The following is an 18166-nucleotide window of genomic DNA, read 5'->3' as shown; positions in this document are numbered from 1 at the left end:
GCGGTGAAGCCCTGGGATGTACTGGGATATACTGGGATATACTGGGATATACTGGGCCGGTTGGAAAAGCCTTGGAAAAGGGATCAGAAATGCTGTAATTCAGCACAGGAATTTTGGTGGTTTTTTCCCCCCATTTGGGATTGAAAGAGTCTCCTAAGAACATAAAAAAGTAGCAAAAAACTGAAATAAAAGGTATTTCGTATCAATGGATTTCCCAGGTGCTTTTAGAACAGGAATGTGGAGTTTTGTGCTAAATCCCAATTAGCTCATAACCAGAGAGAAAATGATGTATTTGAAACTAATTTGGTTTAAAATTATTATTTATTTTAAACTTAAATATATTAATATTTATTTATTATTTATTTAAAATTTCAGTTACTGAAAAAAAGTTAAAATTATTCATGCAATATTTTCAGACTATCTTAACCCAGTTTGGTTGAAAATTACTACATTTAAAAAATTCAATTTTTGAAAAAAAATTAAAATGATTCATGCAATATTTTCAGACTATCATGAACCAATTTGGTTGAAATCTATTAAAATTTAAAATTTCAGTTAATGAAAAGAAAATTTAAATGATTCATGTAATATTTTCAGACTATCTTAACCCAGTGTGGTTGAGCACTGCCCCAGGCTGGGCTGGCGAGGCAGGAGGAGCTGATTTAAAATTTCAGTTAATGAAAAAAAAATTAAAATGATTCATGCAATATTTTCAGACTATCTTAACCCAATTTGGTTGAAATTTGTTAAAATTCAAAATTTCAATTAATCAAAAAAAGTTAAAATGATTAATGTAATATTTTCAGCCTACCTACCCCGGTGTGTTGGCGCTGTGCCCGCTGGGCCGCAGCAGGAGGAGCTGATTTAAAATTTCAAATAATAAAAAAAAAATTAAAATTATTCATACAATATTTTCAGAATATCTTAACCCAATTTGGTTGAAATTTATTAGAATATAAAATTTCAATTAATGAAAAGAAAATTTAAATTATTCATTGGATATTTTCAGCCTACCTACCCCAGTGTGGTCACGCTGTGCCCGCTGGGCTGGCAGCAGGAGGAGCTGATTTAAAATTTCAAATAATAAAAAAAAATTAAAATTATTCATGCAATATTTTCAGAATATCTTGAACCAATTTGGTTGAAAATTATTAAAATTTAAAATTTCAGTTAATGAAAGAAAATGTAAGTGATGCATTGGATATTTTCAGACCCAGTGTGTTCGCGCTGGGCTGCAGCAGGAGGAGCTGATTTAAAATTTCAAATAATAAAAAAAAAATTAAAATTATTCATACAATATTTTCAGAATATCTTAACCCAATTTGGTTGAAATTTATTAGAATATAAAATTTCAGTTAATGAAAAGAAATTAAAATGATTAATGCAATATTTTCAGCCTACCTACCCCGGTGTGGCCGCGCTCTGCCCGCCGGGCCGCAGCAGGAGGAGCTGATTTAAAATCTTAATTAATGAAAAGAAAATGTAAATGATTCATGCAATATTTTCAGACTATCTTAACCCAATTTGGTTGAAAATTTTTAAAATTTCAGTTAATGAAAGAAAATGTAAACGATTCATTGGGTATTTTCAGCCTACCTAACCCAGTGTGTTGGCGCTGTGCCCGCCGGGCTGCAGCAGGAGGAGCTGATTTAAAATCTTAATTAATGAAAAGAAAATGTAAATTATTCATTGAATATTTTCAGACTATCTTAACCCAACTTGGTGGAAATTTGTTAAAATTCAAAATTTCAGTTAATGAAAAGAAAATGTAAGTGATTCATTGGATATTTTCAGACTAACCCAGTGTGGTCGCGCTCTGCCCGCTGGGCTGGCAGCAGGAGGAGCTGATTTAAAATCTTAATTAATGAAAAGAAAATGTAAATGATTCATTGAATATTTTCAGAATATCTTAACCCAATTTGATTGAAAATTATTAAAATATAAAATTTCAGTTAATGAAAAGAAAATTTAAATTATTCATTGGATATTTTCAGCCTACCTACCCCGGTGTGTTGGCGCTGTGCCCGCTGGGCTGCAGCAGGAGGAGCTGATTTAAAATTTCAATTAATGAAAAGAAAATGTAAATGATTCATGCAATATTGTCAGACTATCTTGAACCAATTTGGTTGAAAATTACTACATTTTAAAATTTCAATTAATGAAAAGAAAATTTAAGTGACTCATTGGATATTTTCAGACCCAGTGTGTTCGCGCTGGGCTGCAGCAGGAGGAGCTGATTTAAAATTTCAAATAATAAAAAAAAATTAAAATTATTCATGCAGTATTTTCAGAATATCTTGAACCAATTTTGTTGAAAATTATTAAAATTCAAAATTTCAATTAATGAAAAAAAAAATGATTAATGCAATATTTTCAGCCTACCTACCCGGTGTGTTGGCGCTGTGCCCGCCGGGCCGCAGCAGGAGGAGCTGATTTAAAATCTTAATTAATGAAAAGAAAATGTAAATTATTCATTGAATATTTTCAGACTATCTTAACCCAATTTGGTTGAAATTTGTTAAAATTCAAAATTTCAGTTAATGAAAAGAAAATGTAAGTGATGCTTTGGATATTTTCAGACTAACCCAGTGTGGTCGCGCTGTGCCCGCTGGGCCGCAGCAGGAGCTGATTTAAAATTTCAATTAATGAAAAGAAAATGTAAACGATTCATTGGATATTTTCATACATATCTTAACCCAATTTGGTTGAAATTTGTTAAAATTTAGAATTTCAGTTAATGAAAAGAAAATGTAAATTATTCATTGGATATTTTCAGCCTACCTACCCCGGTGTGTTGGCGCTGTGCCCGCCGGGCCGCAGCAGGAGGAGCTGATTTAAAATTTCAATTAATGAAAAGAAAATGTAAATGATTCATGCAATATTTTCAGACTATCTTAACCCAATTTGGTGGAAATTTGTTAAATTCAAATTTCAGTTAATGAAAAGAAAATGTAAGTGATTCATTGGATTTTTTCAGACTAACCCAGTGTGGTCGCGCTCTGCCCCGCGGCTGGCAGCAGGAGGAGCTGATTTAAAATCTTAATTAATGAAAAGAAAATGTAAATTATTCTTTGAATATTTTCAGAATATCTTAACCCAATTTGGTTGAAATTTGTTAAAATATAAAATTTCAGTTAATGAAAAGAAAATGATTAATGCAATATTTTCAGCCTACCTACCCCGGTGTGTTGGCGCTGTGCCCACACAGCAGGAGGAGCTGGCCCAGGTGTGCAGTGTGTGTATTTATCTGTATTCTTTCTCACAGGTACCTTTAACATTTGTCTGGCTTAAATTTCATGGGCGCCGCCGGGACCCGTGCAGCCGGTAAAGGGCGAGGGTAAGGTTTTTGTCATCGTTTGGGCTCTTCCTTCCGACAGCCCCTCTCCGTGTGTGTCTCTGCCTCTCTCTCTCTCTCTTTCTCACTGATCTCTCCCCTCCTGGTCTTTTCTCAACTGCATTATTTCCTTCCAGGTCGGTTCAGTCAAGTGAAGTAGGCAGCTGGTGTCATGGCTTCGGTATTTGGGGCGGCCCAGGTGGCTCCTGGGCTGGGCAATCAGGGCTAGGGGATCCAATCTAACAGTCTGGAACCTTTTTTTTTTTTCTTCTTTTTTTCTTTTTTTTTTTTTTTTTTATTTTCTTTTTTCCGTGTTGTTTTTTTCTTTGTTGTCGTCGTTTCGTTTTCTTTCTTTCTCTTTTTTTTGTTGTTTTTTTTTCCTATTTTTTTTTTCTGGTTTCTTTTTTCTATTTTTTTTCTATTTTCTGTGTAGGTCTCTTTAGTCAGCCTTATAGCTAATGCCCTGGGCTACTCGGAACTAGGTGCCATAAAATCCCTTAGGACCCTAAGAGCCTTGAGGCCTTTAAGAGCGTTGTCCCGATTTGAGGGGATGAGGGTAAGATGCCATTAGCAGCTGATCCTTCTGCATGCCCGTGGAGCATTTTATTTTTTAAAAGCATGCTAGAACCGATCAAAACCGGTGGAAAGAGAATTCCAAACAGAATCATGATGCAGCTGCTGACTTGATCACCTCTACGTGGATGTAACCCCCACCCTGCCCACCGCTGCACCCTCCCCTCTAACAAAGGGAGATGCATCAGCTGCCTCATTACATTAATTACTGGCCCAAACCACCCATTTGTAGCCGATGTTGACACTTGGCTGTTCTCATTTGGCCTGGCTTTGACCTCGAGCATCCGAGGGGCTTCTCAGCTGGAACTTTTTTTTGACCTAGGGAGAATCACCAGGTGCAAAGAAGCAGAATTGGAACCGCCTCAGGGTCTGCAGGCTGTTGGCTGTTGGTGGAATTGGACCGAAAGATTCTGTCTCAGAGGGGGATTTTAAAAAAGCAACCAGGGGGAAAAGGCTGCTCGCTGCAGGAAGGGACTGGGGGGAGCTCAGCTCTTTGAAAACTTTTTGGTTTCATTCCTCTTGTTGCACCTTGTTGTTCTCGGTCCAGTCTGGCGGTGACTGGCAGCCTTGTCTGGTAGTGAAGCTTTTCCTTTCTGTCCCTTTCCTTTTTTCCATGCTTTTTTGGTCCCTGTCCTGTCACTGTGGAACCAGAACAAAGCACAAGCAAAGCATTGAACTTAAACAAGCTTGAATTGGCACCACTCCCTTGGGTGTTTCAATTATTGCAGTGTCTCGCTGCTTTGCCACTAATATTCTGACATTTTGGTGCTTTTTTCCCCGTTTGGGATTGAAAGAGTCTCCTAAGAACATTAAAAAAAGTAGTAAAAACCTGAAATTTCATATCAATGGATTTCCCAGGTGCTCTTTGAACAAGAATGTGGGGGTTTGTGCTAAATCCCAGTTAGATCATAACCAGAGAGAAAATCATGTATTTTAAATAATAAGGGAATAGCAGTCACAGTTTTACTTCAGGGTTGGAGTGGAGCAATTCCACCTGGATCCTCCTGATCTTTGGAGCATAACTGAGCCCAAAATCCAGCCCAAGAGGGGCAGAGAGCTGAGGGGGCTCCTCAAACTCCCTGGCAAGTGACAGAAATACCTGAGCTCCAAATCCAAGGGAGGTGTTTCCTCTCTAGGACCTTCTCCTGCTGGTATTTCTTTGTGTCATTAATTTAATTCTAGATTTGAATCCACAGCAGAGGCACAAAGGAAGAAAAATTTCCTTTCACACAAAGGTGGAGCTTTTGCTGGGCTGGGTTTGGGTCTGACCCAGAAGTTTGATCACAAAGAACAGGCCTAGCACTAAACCTGGAGAAACTAAAAGCTGGTTTTAAGCCATGCTGGGGAGAAGATTTCTGATGGACAATCAGGGAATTCTCATGCTTCAAGTGAGGAATTTTCACCACAGGAAAATTGATAGTTGTGACTGCAGCCCTGTCAGCTCCCTAGGCCCAATTCTCTCTCCTTTGTTTTGGAGACAAGTGTCAGTGCCCCATCCAACCAGCCCAATTTGAGAGATCTGAAATGCCTTTGCACAAAGGAGACTGAAACTGTAGTTCTTTGCTTTTCTCTCCTCCATGGCAATCTGCATTTCCAGGAGCTTGCTCTGCTCTCAGCTCGGTCAGGGAGTTTGGTAGTGATGCTGTGAGACGTGCATGTGTTCTTGTCAGTCTGCACGCAAAAGCCATGTTCCTCCTTTCCCTCCTTCTGGAAAGCTCTGTAGATTTAATGAACCATAAATGACCATATTTCAGGAGGAAATTACCCTTTTTTTGCTTCATGTGGTAGCTGGAATAAATCAATGTATTCGTAGGAGGATGTGACCCAAAAAGTGCTGCTGGTCCAGCAGCTGAGCATCCTGTTGGGATGAAGGGAGAGGAGAGCAAAGGCATCACCTGCAGCCTTTTGGGGCTCTCACCTGTGCCTTTTGGGTGTAGGGATGAACTCCTGACATCATTTACCAGCTGGAACGGAGGATTCACCATCTGCACCACTGTGGTCTTCAATTTTTCTCCATTTTTCTGTCTCAGACTGGTTTGGGTTGGGAAGGACCTTAAAACCCATCCAGTCCCACCCTCTGGACCCCTCCCAGCAGCCCAGAGCTCCAATCCCAGTCCAAGCTGGCCATGAGCCCTTCCTGCAACGGGAGGAGAAGGACCAGGACGAGCTGGGGCCGATGTCCCACCCTTGGGGCCTCCCGAGTCCCCGTGTGTGGTTGAGTTGCCTTTCAAAACTGAGGCAAGATCGTTTAGCTGCTGTTCATCTATTAAAGGAATCTAAATTAGGAGATCATCATAAAAGATTGAATATCCTGCTGACCTGCCGCTATTAAAAGCTTACATTTGGCCGGGGATGCTCAGGGAGGACGCGGCGCTCCCAAACGGTGAAGGGCTAAAATTAGGAAGAGACGAGCTCTGACCAAACCCCATCCTCATTTCTGAGCGTTTGGAGGAGGGAACGTGGCTTTTGTGTGCTGGTGAGCCTGCCAGGCTGCATGCTCAGCTCTCTGCCTGGCACTACACGACTGGCCTTGCTGAGTGCACAGGATGATCTCGGTGTTGGTCCGTGCTTTCGTGTGACCACAGTGATGCTGGGCCTGGTGCTGGCCCCACGCAGGGAGCAGGACCAGGCCCTGAGTGAAAACAGCCTTGTTTGAGTGCGGGGAATGGCCGGAGGGGCTGCTGGCTGGGAAAACAAAACCTCGGGAATGCAGGAGCTCAGGTGTCCTCACACTTGGCTCTGAGGAAATTCCATCGGGAGCCTGTTTGTTACGAGAGTCTGAGCCCCCCCTCTGCCTTTGGGCAATTAAAAGGACAGGAAAGAATTGGTTTGTTAAAGAACAAAGAGTCCAGGCTCCGTAAATCCAACAACGTGGCTTGAAAAGAGAAATTATTTTGAAAATATACGTATTATATAATATGTATATAATATAATATACAATATGCAATATATAATATGCAGTAGACAATATATAATATACTGTATACAATATTAAATATATATGATGCAATATACAATATGTAATATACTATATGCAATATACAATATATAATATACTATATAAAATATATACTATGCAATATACAATATATAATATACTGTATACAATATAAAATATATATTATACAATATGCAATATATAATGCACTATATAAAATATATACTATGCAATAGACAATATATAATACATTATATACAATATAAAATATATATTATACAATATGCAATATATTATATACTATATAAAATATATACGGCACAATATACAATATGCAATATACTATAGACAATATACAATATATAATAAACAATATATACTATGCAATAGACAATATATAATATACTATATACAATATAAAATATATACTATGCAATATGCAATATATATTATATACAATATATAATACATACTATACAATATATAATATACTATATACAATATACAAAATATAATATAATATAATGCAATATAATTGTAATAATTATAATAAAAACATATTTTGAAAGCACAGCTTCCCTGCTTGCCTCTGAAGCAGAATTTGAAGCTTGCCACAAATTCACTGCCAGTTTCTGCGTGGATCAGCAGCCTCCCCCATTCCCCCCCAAAAACAGCTGTACTTTTGCTTGCTGTCTCCTGCCTCGTGTTTTATACTGAAACTTTTTCCCACCCCTTCCAACACAGGTGGTTGTCAATGCCTTGGTTGGCGCTATCCCTTCCATTATGAATGTCTTGTTGGTCTGCCTTATCTTCTGGCTGATTTTCAGCATTATGGGGGTTAACCTGTTTGCCGGGAAATATCATTACTGCTTTAATGAAACAGCTGAGCATCGCTTTGAGATAGATGTTGTTAACAACAAGACAGACTGCGAGGCTCTGATGCCACCCAACTCCACGGAGATCCGATGGAAGAACGTGAAAATTAACTTTGACAACGTTGGGGCAGGATACCTGGCTCTGCTGCAAGTTGTAAGTTTGGGTTTCTGCTGTTGTCCCTTTGAAATATTCCAAACTGAGGGGCTGGAGCTCTAAAATACCCCAAACTGAGGGGCTGGAGTTGTAAATACCCCAAACTGAGGGGCTGGAGTTGTAAATACCCCAAACTGAGGGGCTGGAGCTCTAAAATACCCCAAACTGAGGGGCTGGAGCTCTAAAATACCCCAAACTGAGGGGCTGGAGTTGTAAATACCCCAAACTGAGGGGCTGGAGCTCTAAATACCCCAAACTGAGGGGCTGGAGCTTTAAATACCCCAAACTGAGGGGCTGGAGCTCTAAATACCCCAAACTGAGGGGCTGGAGTTGTAAATACCCCAAACTGAGGGGCTGGAGTTCTAAAATACCCCAAACTGAGGGGCTGGAGCTCTAAAATACCCCAAACTGAGGGGCTGGAGCTTTAAAATACCCAAACTGAGGGGCTGGAGCTCTAAAATACCCCAAACTGAGGGGCTGGAGCTTTAAATACCCCAAACTGAGGGGCTGGAGTTCTAAAATACCCAAACTGAGGGGCTGGAGTTGTAAATACCCCAAACTGAGGGGCTGGAGCTCTGAATACCCCAAACTGAGGGGCTGGAGCTCTAAATACCCAAACTGAGGGGCTGGAGTTGTAAATACCCCAAACTGAGGGGCTGGAGCTCTAAAATACCCAAACTGAGGGGCTGGAGTTGTAAATACCCAAACTGAGGGGCTGGAGTTCTAAAATGCCCCAAACTGAGGGGCTGGAGTTGTAAATACCCCAAACTGAGGGGCTGGAGTTGTAAATACCCAAACTGAGGGGCTGGAGTTGTAAATACCCAAAACTGAGGTGGGCCTTTAAATACCCCAAACTGAGGGGCTGGAGCTTTAAAATACCCCAAACTGAGGGGCTGGAGTTCTAAAATACCCCAAACTGAGGGGCTGGAGCTCTAAAATACCCCAAACTGAGGGGCTGGAGCTCTAAAATACCCCAAACTGAGGGTTTGGAGCTGTGTCCCCCACTAAAACACCCCAAATTGAGGTGCTGGAAATACAAAATGCTCCTGGTGTATTTTATGTCCTTCTCTCTCTCTGAAATCCAGCATCCACTGGGGTTGGGGCTGCAATGAATTTGCCATTTTCTATTTCTTCTCTTTCCTAATTTATGGGTCTCAGTAAGAGCCCCCAAGTTCCCCCCTCACCCTCAGCCTGCTTGAACCTCATGAGGTTCAACTCCTTGAGCTTGATTTCTGTAAATTTAGGTTAAATGAAAAGAGAAATGTTGAAATAATATTAAAGTTCATTATATACAGGGCCATCAGGAGTGCCAGGGAGTCCCTGGCAGAGCGGGCACAATTCTTGTATTTTGGGTGAATTCTGTCTCTGTGTTTTCTCTGCCAGGCTACGTTCAAGGGCTGGATGGACATCATGTATGCAGCTGTAGATTCCAGAAAGGTAACCTGGCAAAACTCCCCTCCCCTTATTTCTACCTGCTTTTTTGGTTTGCTAAAATTGAGAGTAAAAGTCGTGGAATTGTGTTTGTAGCGAGTATTTCATGCTGGGATTGTTTCCTTTGCCCTGGGGGTCTGATGAGTTAAAAGGTGCTAAAGAAAATCCCAATAAGGGCAAGTTTTTCTGGTTGTTTTTTTTTTTTGTTCCAACTGGTTTTTGATCTTTGATGTTTTGGAATCACAACCAAAAATCTCATTTTGCCTGTGTTTGTATGATGTCTTTGAAATGTCATTTGTTGTTTTTCTTATCTCCCCTTCAGCAAGAAGAGCAGCCCAAATACGAGGACAACATTTACATGTACATTTATTTCGTTATCTTCATCATCTTTGGCTCCTTTTTCACCCTGAACTTGTTCATTGGTGTCATCATCGACAACTTCAACCAACAAAAGAAAAAGATAAGTGATCTGTGTTTGCTGCTTCCAGCTCAGACCTGTCCCAGGACTGTTGGCTCTTCAGGCTGGTGGGTTTTTCTGCAAAATAAAGTAATTTTGGGGCACAAAGCTCCTTTTTTAGAGCTGTGGGCCTCTTGGTGCCTTGAGCCCAACATGCTTGGTTTAAACTACAGCCAGATTAAACATTTTCCCTAGATTTTCATGCATTTTGGGGTTTTTTTATGCCTTGACTAAAATATAAACTGGAAGCAAGATGTCTTCCTTGCCTTTGTCTCATATCCTGCTTTTTCTTGAAATAAAAGTTGTAAGTTTGGGTTTCTACCATTTAAAATACCCCAACCTGAGGGGCTGGAGCTCTAATTTGGGATGGATTTGCAGCTCCTGGAAATGCCCTCACAGCTGCTCAGAGGGGAGAGAGGCAGTGCAATGAAACCTATACATTTCAATTTAGAGGAAATTTAAATTTCCTTTAAATTTCATTTATAGGAAATTAAAAATTTCATTTTTAATTAAGATCAGTGCAGCCTGAGTGATTCTGTCTGAAGGCAGGCCTCACCTGAGCTGGGCTTTACTCCTTTCCCTCCTGGCCCATGAGCTGATTGTAACCAGTTTTCCTTTTGCCCCTTTACTTTGGAGGTCAAGACATTTTCATGACAGAAGAACAGAAGAAGTATTACAACGCCATGAAAAAACTGGGCTCAAAGAAGCCTCAAAAACCCATTCCCCGACCTCTGGTGAGTGCATTGGGGGGAGCTCAGGATGAACCCACTGTGGAGCAGATTTCAAAATAGCTTCTTCTCCAGAATCATCCCTTGTTCTAACTCGTGTTGGACCCACATCACCCTGGTTTTGTAACTCGGGTGTCACCTGCAAAGGTTAAAGCATTTGTGCTGGGGTTGGTGTAAATCAGTTCATCACCTGAATAATGAAATTCCCAAACTTCACCTGGGTGTGGAGCAGGAGCCTCCTGGCACTCACAGGAGAACCCTTGGCAATCCCCCAGCCCTGAGGGCTCTGCTGGTGGAGAGCTGAGCTCATTTCCCTGCTTTCTGAACGGCTTTGGATCGCTCAGAAAGCCAAAAGAGGGGTTGGGTTGAGTCCCTCAGGGGCTGTGTGGATAAATAAAGCCTCCTGCGTTTGGGGCCGTGGTGGTGCCACCAGAGGGGCTGGCTTCTCCTGCAGGCACCGTCAGTGCCAGGATGTGGCTGCAGAGGCTCAGCAGAGAGCACAATGTGCTGCTGGTAGGGGTGGAGTAACATGTTGGGGTATAATTTGTATTTTCCTGCCTTTGCCCTCACCAGACCGGCTCACGGACAGGGTTTGCCTTGAAAGCTTTGTTCAATACTGACAAAAATCACATCCTTGTCCCTCTTTCCACCAATGGTGGAATAATTTGTTGATTAATGGTAAATTAAGAGGAATTCCTCCCTGTGAGGATGGTGAAGCCTTGGCACGGGTGCCCAGAGAAGCTGTGGGTGCCCCTGGGGTATCCACAGCCAGGCTGGACAGGGCAGGGGGTGGAACGGGATCATTTCCAATCCAAACCACTCCACACTTCCATGATTGCTGCTCGAGCTTGGTTCCCTGCCTCTGCTGCTCCGCAGAACCGCATCCAAGGAGCCGTGTTCGACTTTGTCACCCAGCAAGCCTTCGACATCGTCATCATGATGCTCATCTGCCTCAACATGGTGACCATGATGGTGGAGACGGACACGCAGAGCAAGCAGATGGAGGACATCCTGTACTGGATCAACTTTGTGTTTGTCATCTTCTTCACCTGCGAGTGCGTGCTCAAGATGTTCGCCTTGCGGCACTACTACTTCACCATCGGCTGGAACATCTTCGACTTCGTGGTTGTGATTCTGTCCATCGTGGGTAAGTGGGACAGCACCCAGAGGTCGTGGTGCTCCATTTTCAGAATTTCAGAATTTTCAGAGTTTTCAGAACAGGCTTCAAACCCGGTTTTATTTTAGCGTGCATGCTTTTTGTACATTCTTACAAAACTCATAAATTTATACTTTACTTATTAGTCACGAGAGACAAACAAAGTGCTCATTGGAATTTCTCTGATTTGTCCTTCTTTCTCTCTTGGTTTCTGTGTCAACGACCTTGGTAGGAAATTGTTTCAGGGGTAAAATTACCCCCTAAAATCAGGGGTGGATTCTTTTATCAAACTTCTCTCTGGCTCACAGAAGTTGCTGTAAAACCTCTTCCACACTTAGAGGTCGTTGAGTGCCAGGCTGTTTTGGCATTTTTAGAGTAGATCATGGCTTTGAAAGGGATATGTAGGTGCCAGGACCTCAAGGTTCTCTTTGAGCCTTGGGAAGCCATGGCAGAATTTATCTGAATTTATTTGTGAAGCTCTGAAATTTATTTATGAAGTCCTGACTGATGCCCCTTCCCTGTGTTCTGATATTCCAGCTGTAAACCACTCTGTATTCCAGAGGTAAACCACTTGACCATTGCTCTCTGTGTCTGTAAAAACTGAAGTTTCACTCACTTCATCAGAACATTTTAATGCTCAGTAACCCCTGAAAATTTCCCTGCAGGGCTTCTTGCCACAGCACAGGACTTGCCATCTTGTTTGCAGTTTGTTTGAATGTTAAATCCGTGTTTCCTCCAACAGGTTTTGAGGTTTTTTAGCATCTAATCCGCAAAATACGCACAACCTCACAATGGCTGTGCCCATTCCCTGGGAGAAGAATCTTCTCCTGATGTCCCTCCCCTGACACAGATCCAGCTGTGCTGTCACTGCTCACAAGGAGCAGAGGTCAGAGCTGTCCCTCTCCTGCCCCAGGTCCAGCTGTGCTCTCATTGCTCACAAGGAGCAGAGATCAGAGCTGTCCCTCTCCTGCCCCTCAGGAGGATTTACCTGCCTGAGAAGAATTTTTTCCTGATGTCCCTCCCCTGTTAGAGGTCCAGCTGTGCTCTCACTGCTCACAAGGAGCAGAGATCAGAGCTGCCCCTCTCCTGCCCCTCAGGAGGATTTTCCTGCCTGAGAAGAATCTTTTCCTGATATCCCTCCCCTGACAGGTGTGTGCTCTCACTGCTCACAAGGAGCAGAGGTCAGAGCTGTCCTTCTGCTCCTCAGGAGGATTTTCCTGCCTGAGAAGAATCTTTTCCTGATGTCCCTCCCCTGCCCTATGTCCAGCTGTGCTCTCACTGCTCACAAGGAGCAGAGGTCAGAGCTGTCCCTCTCCTGCCCCTCAGGAGGATTTTCCTGCCTGAACATCCCAAACACCCTCTGAAAATGCACCCATGGAACCCCACGTGCCCCAGAGGAAGCAGCAGCCTGTGCCTCTGCCCTGTCACACGTGTTGCCTCTCTCCTCTAGGGATGTTCCTGGCTGAAATCATTGAGAAGTACTTCGTGTCGCCCACGCTGTTCCGAGTCATCCGCCTGGCTCGCATCGGCCGCATCCTGCGCTTGATCAAGGGAGCCAAGGGGATCCGCACGCTGCTTTTTGCCTTAATGATGTCCCTGCCCGCCTTGTTCAACATCGGCCTCCTGCTCTTCCTGGTCATGTTCATCTTCTCCATCTTCGGCATGTCCAACTTCGCCTACGTCAAGCACGAGGCCGGCATCGACGACATGTTCAACTTTGAGACCTTTGGCAACAGCATGATCTGCTTGTTCCAGATCACCACGTCGGCCGGCTGGGACGGGCTCCTGCTGCCCATCCTGAACCGGCCCCCGGACTGCGACCTGGACAAGGAGCACCCGGGCAGCGGCTTCAAGGGGGACTGCGGCAACCCCTCGGTGGGGATATTTTTCTTTGTCAGCTACATCATCATCTCCTTCCTGATCGTGGTCAACATGTACATCGCCATCATCCTGGAGAACTTCAGCGTGGCGACGGAGGAGAGCGCCGACCCGCTCAGCGAGGACGACTTCGAGACCTTCTACGAGATCTGGGAGAAGTTCGACCCCGACGCCACGCAGTTCATCGAGTACAGCAAGCTGGCGGACTTCGCCGACGCCCTGGAGCACCCGCTGCGCGTGCCCAAGCCCAACACCATCGAGCTCATCGCCATGGACCTGCCGATGGTAAGTGGGGACAGGATCCACTGTTTGGACATCCTGTTTGCCTTCACCAAACGCGTCCTGGGGGACAGCGGGGAGCTGGATATCCTGAGACAGCAGATGGAGGAGAGGTTTGTGGCTTCCAACCCTTCCAAAGTGTCTTATGAGCCCATCACCACCACGCTGCGGCGCAAGCAGGAGGAGGTGTCGGCCGTGGTGATCCAGAGGGCCTACAGGGCTCGTTTGGCGCGACGGGGCTTCGTCAGCCGCAGGCCTGCCGCCACCAAACTGGAGAACGGGGGAGCCAACAGGGAGAAAAAGGAGGGCACGCCCTCCACGGCGTCCCTGCCCTCCTACGACAGCGTCACCAAACCCGAGAAGGAGAAGCAGCAGCGGGCGGAGGAGGGCAGGAGAGAAAAGGCCAAGAGACAAAAGGACGGCAGGGTGGCCAAGTCTTGAGAGAGACACACACACACACACACATTCACACACACACACACAAAGAGAGAGAGAGAGGGAAAAAAAAAAATTAACAAAAAAACAAAAAATAGTAGAATTGTACGAATTAAAATATTTGCAAGTGAAAAAAAAAAAAACAAAACAACAACAAAAAAAAAAAAAGATTGTTTACAAACTTCCTGAAATATATCAATACAGAAGAGCTGTGGAGACACTTACCTGAAGATCTTATACCAAACATAGTCTGCTTACTGTGTGACAGCGTTGCATCTAAAGCAGTGACCTACCACCTGTTTAAAGGACCCTGTAAACAAACATTTAAACACAAAAAACAAAAAAAGGAAAAAAAATGGATTTTCTATTGTTTGGGCAGGTGGATACTGCATGTTCCACATCAGTCAATGCAACTTAGGACAAACAAGCAAAATAAACCACACACACAAACACACTCAGAGCAACAAAACCCGCTGCTGGGATTCATGTATTTTCCAAAGCAGCCCCAAATGGATTTTATTTTCCCATTTTGTTGATTATTCTCAGAAGAAAACCCAGAAGTCACAATGTCCATGGGTTTGTTCATGCAAAACTAGATTTGCATTTAGTTAAGCAGCAAAAAAATTAAAACAAAAAAAGAGGAAAAAAATTGAAAAAAAAGAGTTAAAACAAGTAGAACAAAAAAAAAAGAAAAAAAGAAACAAAGCACCCATTAAGCCCACTGAGTTACCATAGTTTATTTGAGATTTATTATTTGCATTCTACTTTCTCCATGGGCTTTACTTGGTTTGGGAGTTGGGGCACTCGGGTACCTTCAGCCTGGAGCCAGCTCGGGCTGATCCCCCCCCAGAAATAAAATCAAAGTGCTCGTTAACGCCTAGAAGCGATTTTTGCAGATTTTTGCAGATTTTTGCATGACGGCATGACCAGGGACCATGCATGAGGAACCACAACCAGGGGACACGCTGTCACCTGTCCACAGAGGTGTGTTAAGCCATAAATTCGAGGCACTCCACTGAGTATCTACCGCACACTGTACTTTGGATATTTTGGAGAGAAACCTTAGTGATGCTCCTGCCCGGCACCAGTACTCCCAGTTCATAGAGAATCTTCCATAAACCTGCCAGTAGAAGAAAAACAACAACAAAAAAAATAACCCCGACAAAACCTCGGTGTAACTCTAAAACCACAAAATCCCCCAAGAGAACAAGCAGGTGAATGAATTGTGTGTGTCTGTTTAACAACTTTGACTTTCTTTTCCATACAGCCATGGTTTTTTGCACACTGAAACAGAACAAAAATTCCAAAATGCTGCTCTGGACCTCACCAAAGGGGAGAGGATAAATCTGGGAATGGCTTGTTATCCATGTCACTGTAAATCCAAAACCTAGGGCTTCAACCAGCCAGCAAGGTCAGTTGTATCCTGCAATATTTAGCATTAATTAATGTTAATTAATTATCCTTCAGCCTCCTCCATCCTGCAGCGTAGACACTTCTTTTGGTAGAGATAAATGTTAAAAAACAGCAACAAAGAAGCAGCACGGTGCCTCTGCTGGTAGGAACCGGGGGAGCTCACCCACAGCACTCTGGGGTGGAGGCTGGGGCTGGGAGTGGGGGTCGGGACCCACATTTGGGGTCGGGACCCACCTTTGGGGTCAGGAGTCACCTTTGGGGTCAGGAGTCACCTTTGGGGTCAGGAGTCACCTTTGGGGTCAGGACCCACATTTGGGGTCAGGACCCACATTTGGGGTCAGGAGTCACATTTGGGGTTGGGACCAACCTTTGGGGTGAGGATCAACCTTTGGGGTCAGGACCCACATTTGGGTCAGGAGTCACCCTTGGGGTTGGACCCAACCCTTGGGATCAGGACCCACATTTGGGGTTGGGACCCACATTTGGGTCAGGAGTCACATTTGGGGTGAGGACCAACCTTTGGGGTGAGGACCCACATTTGGGGTTGGGACCCACATTTGGGTCAGGAGTTACCTTTGGGGTTGGGACCAACCTTTGGGGTCAGAACCAGCCTTTGGGGTCGGGACCCACATTTGGGGTTGGGACCCACATTTGGGTCAGGAGTCACCTTTGGGGTCAGGAGTCACCTTTGGGGTTGGGACCAACCTTTGGGGTCAGGACCCACATTTGGGGTCCGGCCCCACCCTTGGTTGTCCCATGGTGGCTCCTGCTCTGGGGGTGCACAGCTGGACCAGGGGGTGCTGGGCTGTGGCCAGGAGGGGTTTTTGGGGTCTCCAGCCCAGGAGGGGCCAGGTGCCTTCACCTGCCCCCCATTGCCCACACCTGCCCTGGGGGCACCTCTGGGGGCACCTCTGGGGGTACCTGGGGGCATCTCTGAGGGCACCTGGTGGCCCTGGGGGTTCCTCTGGGGGTACCTGGGGGTACCTGGGGGCACCTCTGAGGGCACCTGGTGGCCCTGGGGGTACCTCTGGGGGTACCTGGGGGTACCTGGGGGTTCCTCTGGGGGTACCTGGGGGCACCTCTGGGGGTACCTGGGGGCACCTGGGGGTACCTGGGGGTTCCTCTGGGGGCACCTGGGGGTTCCTCTGGGGGTACCTCTGGGGGTACCTGGGGGTTCCTCTGGGGGTACCTGGGGGCATCTCTGAGGGCACCTGGTGGCCCTGGGGGTTCCTCTGGGGGTACCTGGGGGTACTCTGGGGGTACCTGGGGGTACCTGGGGGTTCCTCTGGGGGTACCTGGTGGTACCTGGGGGTACCCTGGGCCGTCTCACTGCAGCACAAGGAGCATCTCGAGCCATGGCCGGGCTGTTTTCTGTTTCCTCCCCTCTCGGGGTGTCCCAGCCCAGCCCCGCTCAGGTTGGGGTGTCCCCTCAGCGTGGTGGCACCGGGAGGGGACCCCAGTGGTCCCTGCAGGGGTGACATCCCAAAGGAGGGTACCCAGAGCAGGGGGGACAAAGCCACCCCAATACAGCAGAGCTCGATGGGAGGATGAATCCCAGTTTGCATAAACCCAGAAAACGCCAGGAATCGCCCAAAATACCCCAAACCCGAGCAGGAAGCCATCCAGCCGCCATCCGTGCCACCTTGGCATCCTCGGGGCAGCTCTGCCCCTCTGCAGGGACCTGTCCTGCCCCCCTTGCTCCCAGGATGTAAAACAATCAAAATAATCACAAAGAAACAACGACAACAAAAATCTACATACATATGTACAGGCTACGTTGTAAACAGCACAAAAAAAAAAATAACACGAAAAAAAGGAAAAAAAAATAGCTGAAAAGTGTGGTTGAACTTTTTAAGAGAATATTATAAATACTGTAATATATCATTTTATTTTATTGGCATGCCTTTTTGTAAATACAAAGAACTACAAAAAAAAAATTATAGAATGGCTTCTGGCTTATGCCATTGTCCATGGTTATTTTTATTTTTTTAAGATTTTTCTGTTGTCCTTAGATTTTAGATAGCCAGGAAATGTCCCCCAAAGGAAAAAAAAATAAAAATAAAACCACAACAACAACAAAAAAATTCCAAACGAGAACCTAAACCTCCTCAAAATAGATTTTAACAAAAGCTTTATTGCAAGTGGTATTTGCAGCAGCAAAAAGTGTCTATTTTTGGGTTCCAATGTGCAATAAGTCGACCACTTCTATGCAAGATTTGGCTGAATTTCATAATTGTTCCAGGCTGGGCTGAGTCTTGTAGGTGACGCTCGGTGCGTTGGCGTTTGTGCTGGCAACTCATGAAGCTGCTCAATGACTTTCAAATAAAAAAACTCCCTCCAAACTCTGGATATATATTATTTTTTTTCATGTTTTGTCAGCAGGAAGGGGAGGGAGGAGGTTCTTGAGCTTCCTGTTGGCCGGAGTTGGTCCTTGTGCTCAAAAAAAGGAATTTGGGGATGTTTTTCTCCTTGGGTTTCCTCCCCAGGGCAGATGTTGGAGTTGGGTCTTGCTGGG

The 18166-nt window shown here is 44.6% G+C and overlaps 1 protein-coding gene across 2 annotated transcripts in view; it reads left to right on the top strand.

Annotated features, from left to right (window-relative positions):
• Nucleotides 1–15936, top strand: part of SCN8A (sodium voltage-gated channel alpha subunit 8) — a 63907-nt gene extending 47971 nt beyond the window's left edge. For both annotated transcript variants that reach the window (XM_064734931.1, XM_064734933.1), the window contains exons 21-27: nucleotides 3768–3890; nucleotides 7590–7874; nucleotides 9258–9311; nucleotides 9628–9765; nucleotides 10392–10496; nucleotides 11367–11637; nucleotides 13097–15936. In XM_064734931.1, the coding sequence (XP_064591001.1) occupies nucleotides 3768–3890; nucleotides 7590–7874; nucleotides 9258–9311; nucleotides 9628–9765; nucleotides 10392–10496; nucleotides 11367–11637; nucleotides 13097–14244 (2124 nt within the window). In that variant the 3' untranslated portion in view covers nucleotides 14245–15936. The remainder of the gene's footprint in view (nucleotides 1–3767; nucleotides 3891–7589; nucleotides 7875–9257; nucleotides 9312–9627; nucleotides 9766–10391; nucleotides 10497–11366; nucleotides 11638–13096) is intronic.
• The last annotated feature ends 2230 nt before the right edge of the window (nucleotides 15937–18166 follow it).

The sequence above is a fragment of the Zonotrichia leucophrys genome, chromosome 29 (assembly GCF_028769735.1).
Source record: "Zonotrichia leucophrys gambelii isolate GWCS_2022_RI chromosome 29, RI_Zleu_2.0, whole genome shotgun sequence".
NCBI lineage: Eukaryota > Metazoa > Chordata > Aves > Passeriformes > Passerellidae > Zonotrichia > Zonotrichia leucophrys.
The sequence above is the reverse complement of the archived record's forward strand: the minus strand, read 5'-3'. Positions and strand labels throughout refer to the sequence as shown.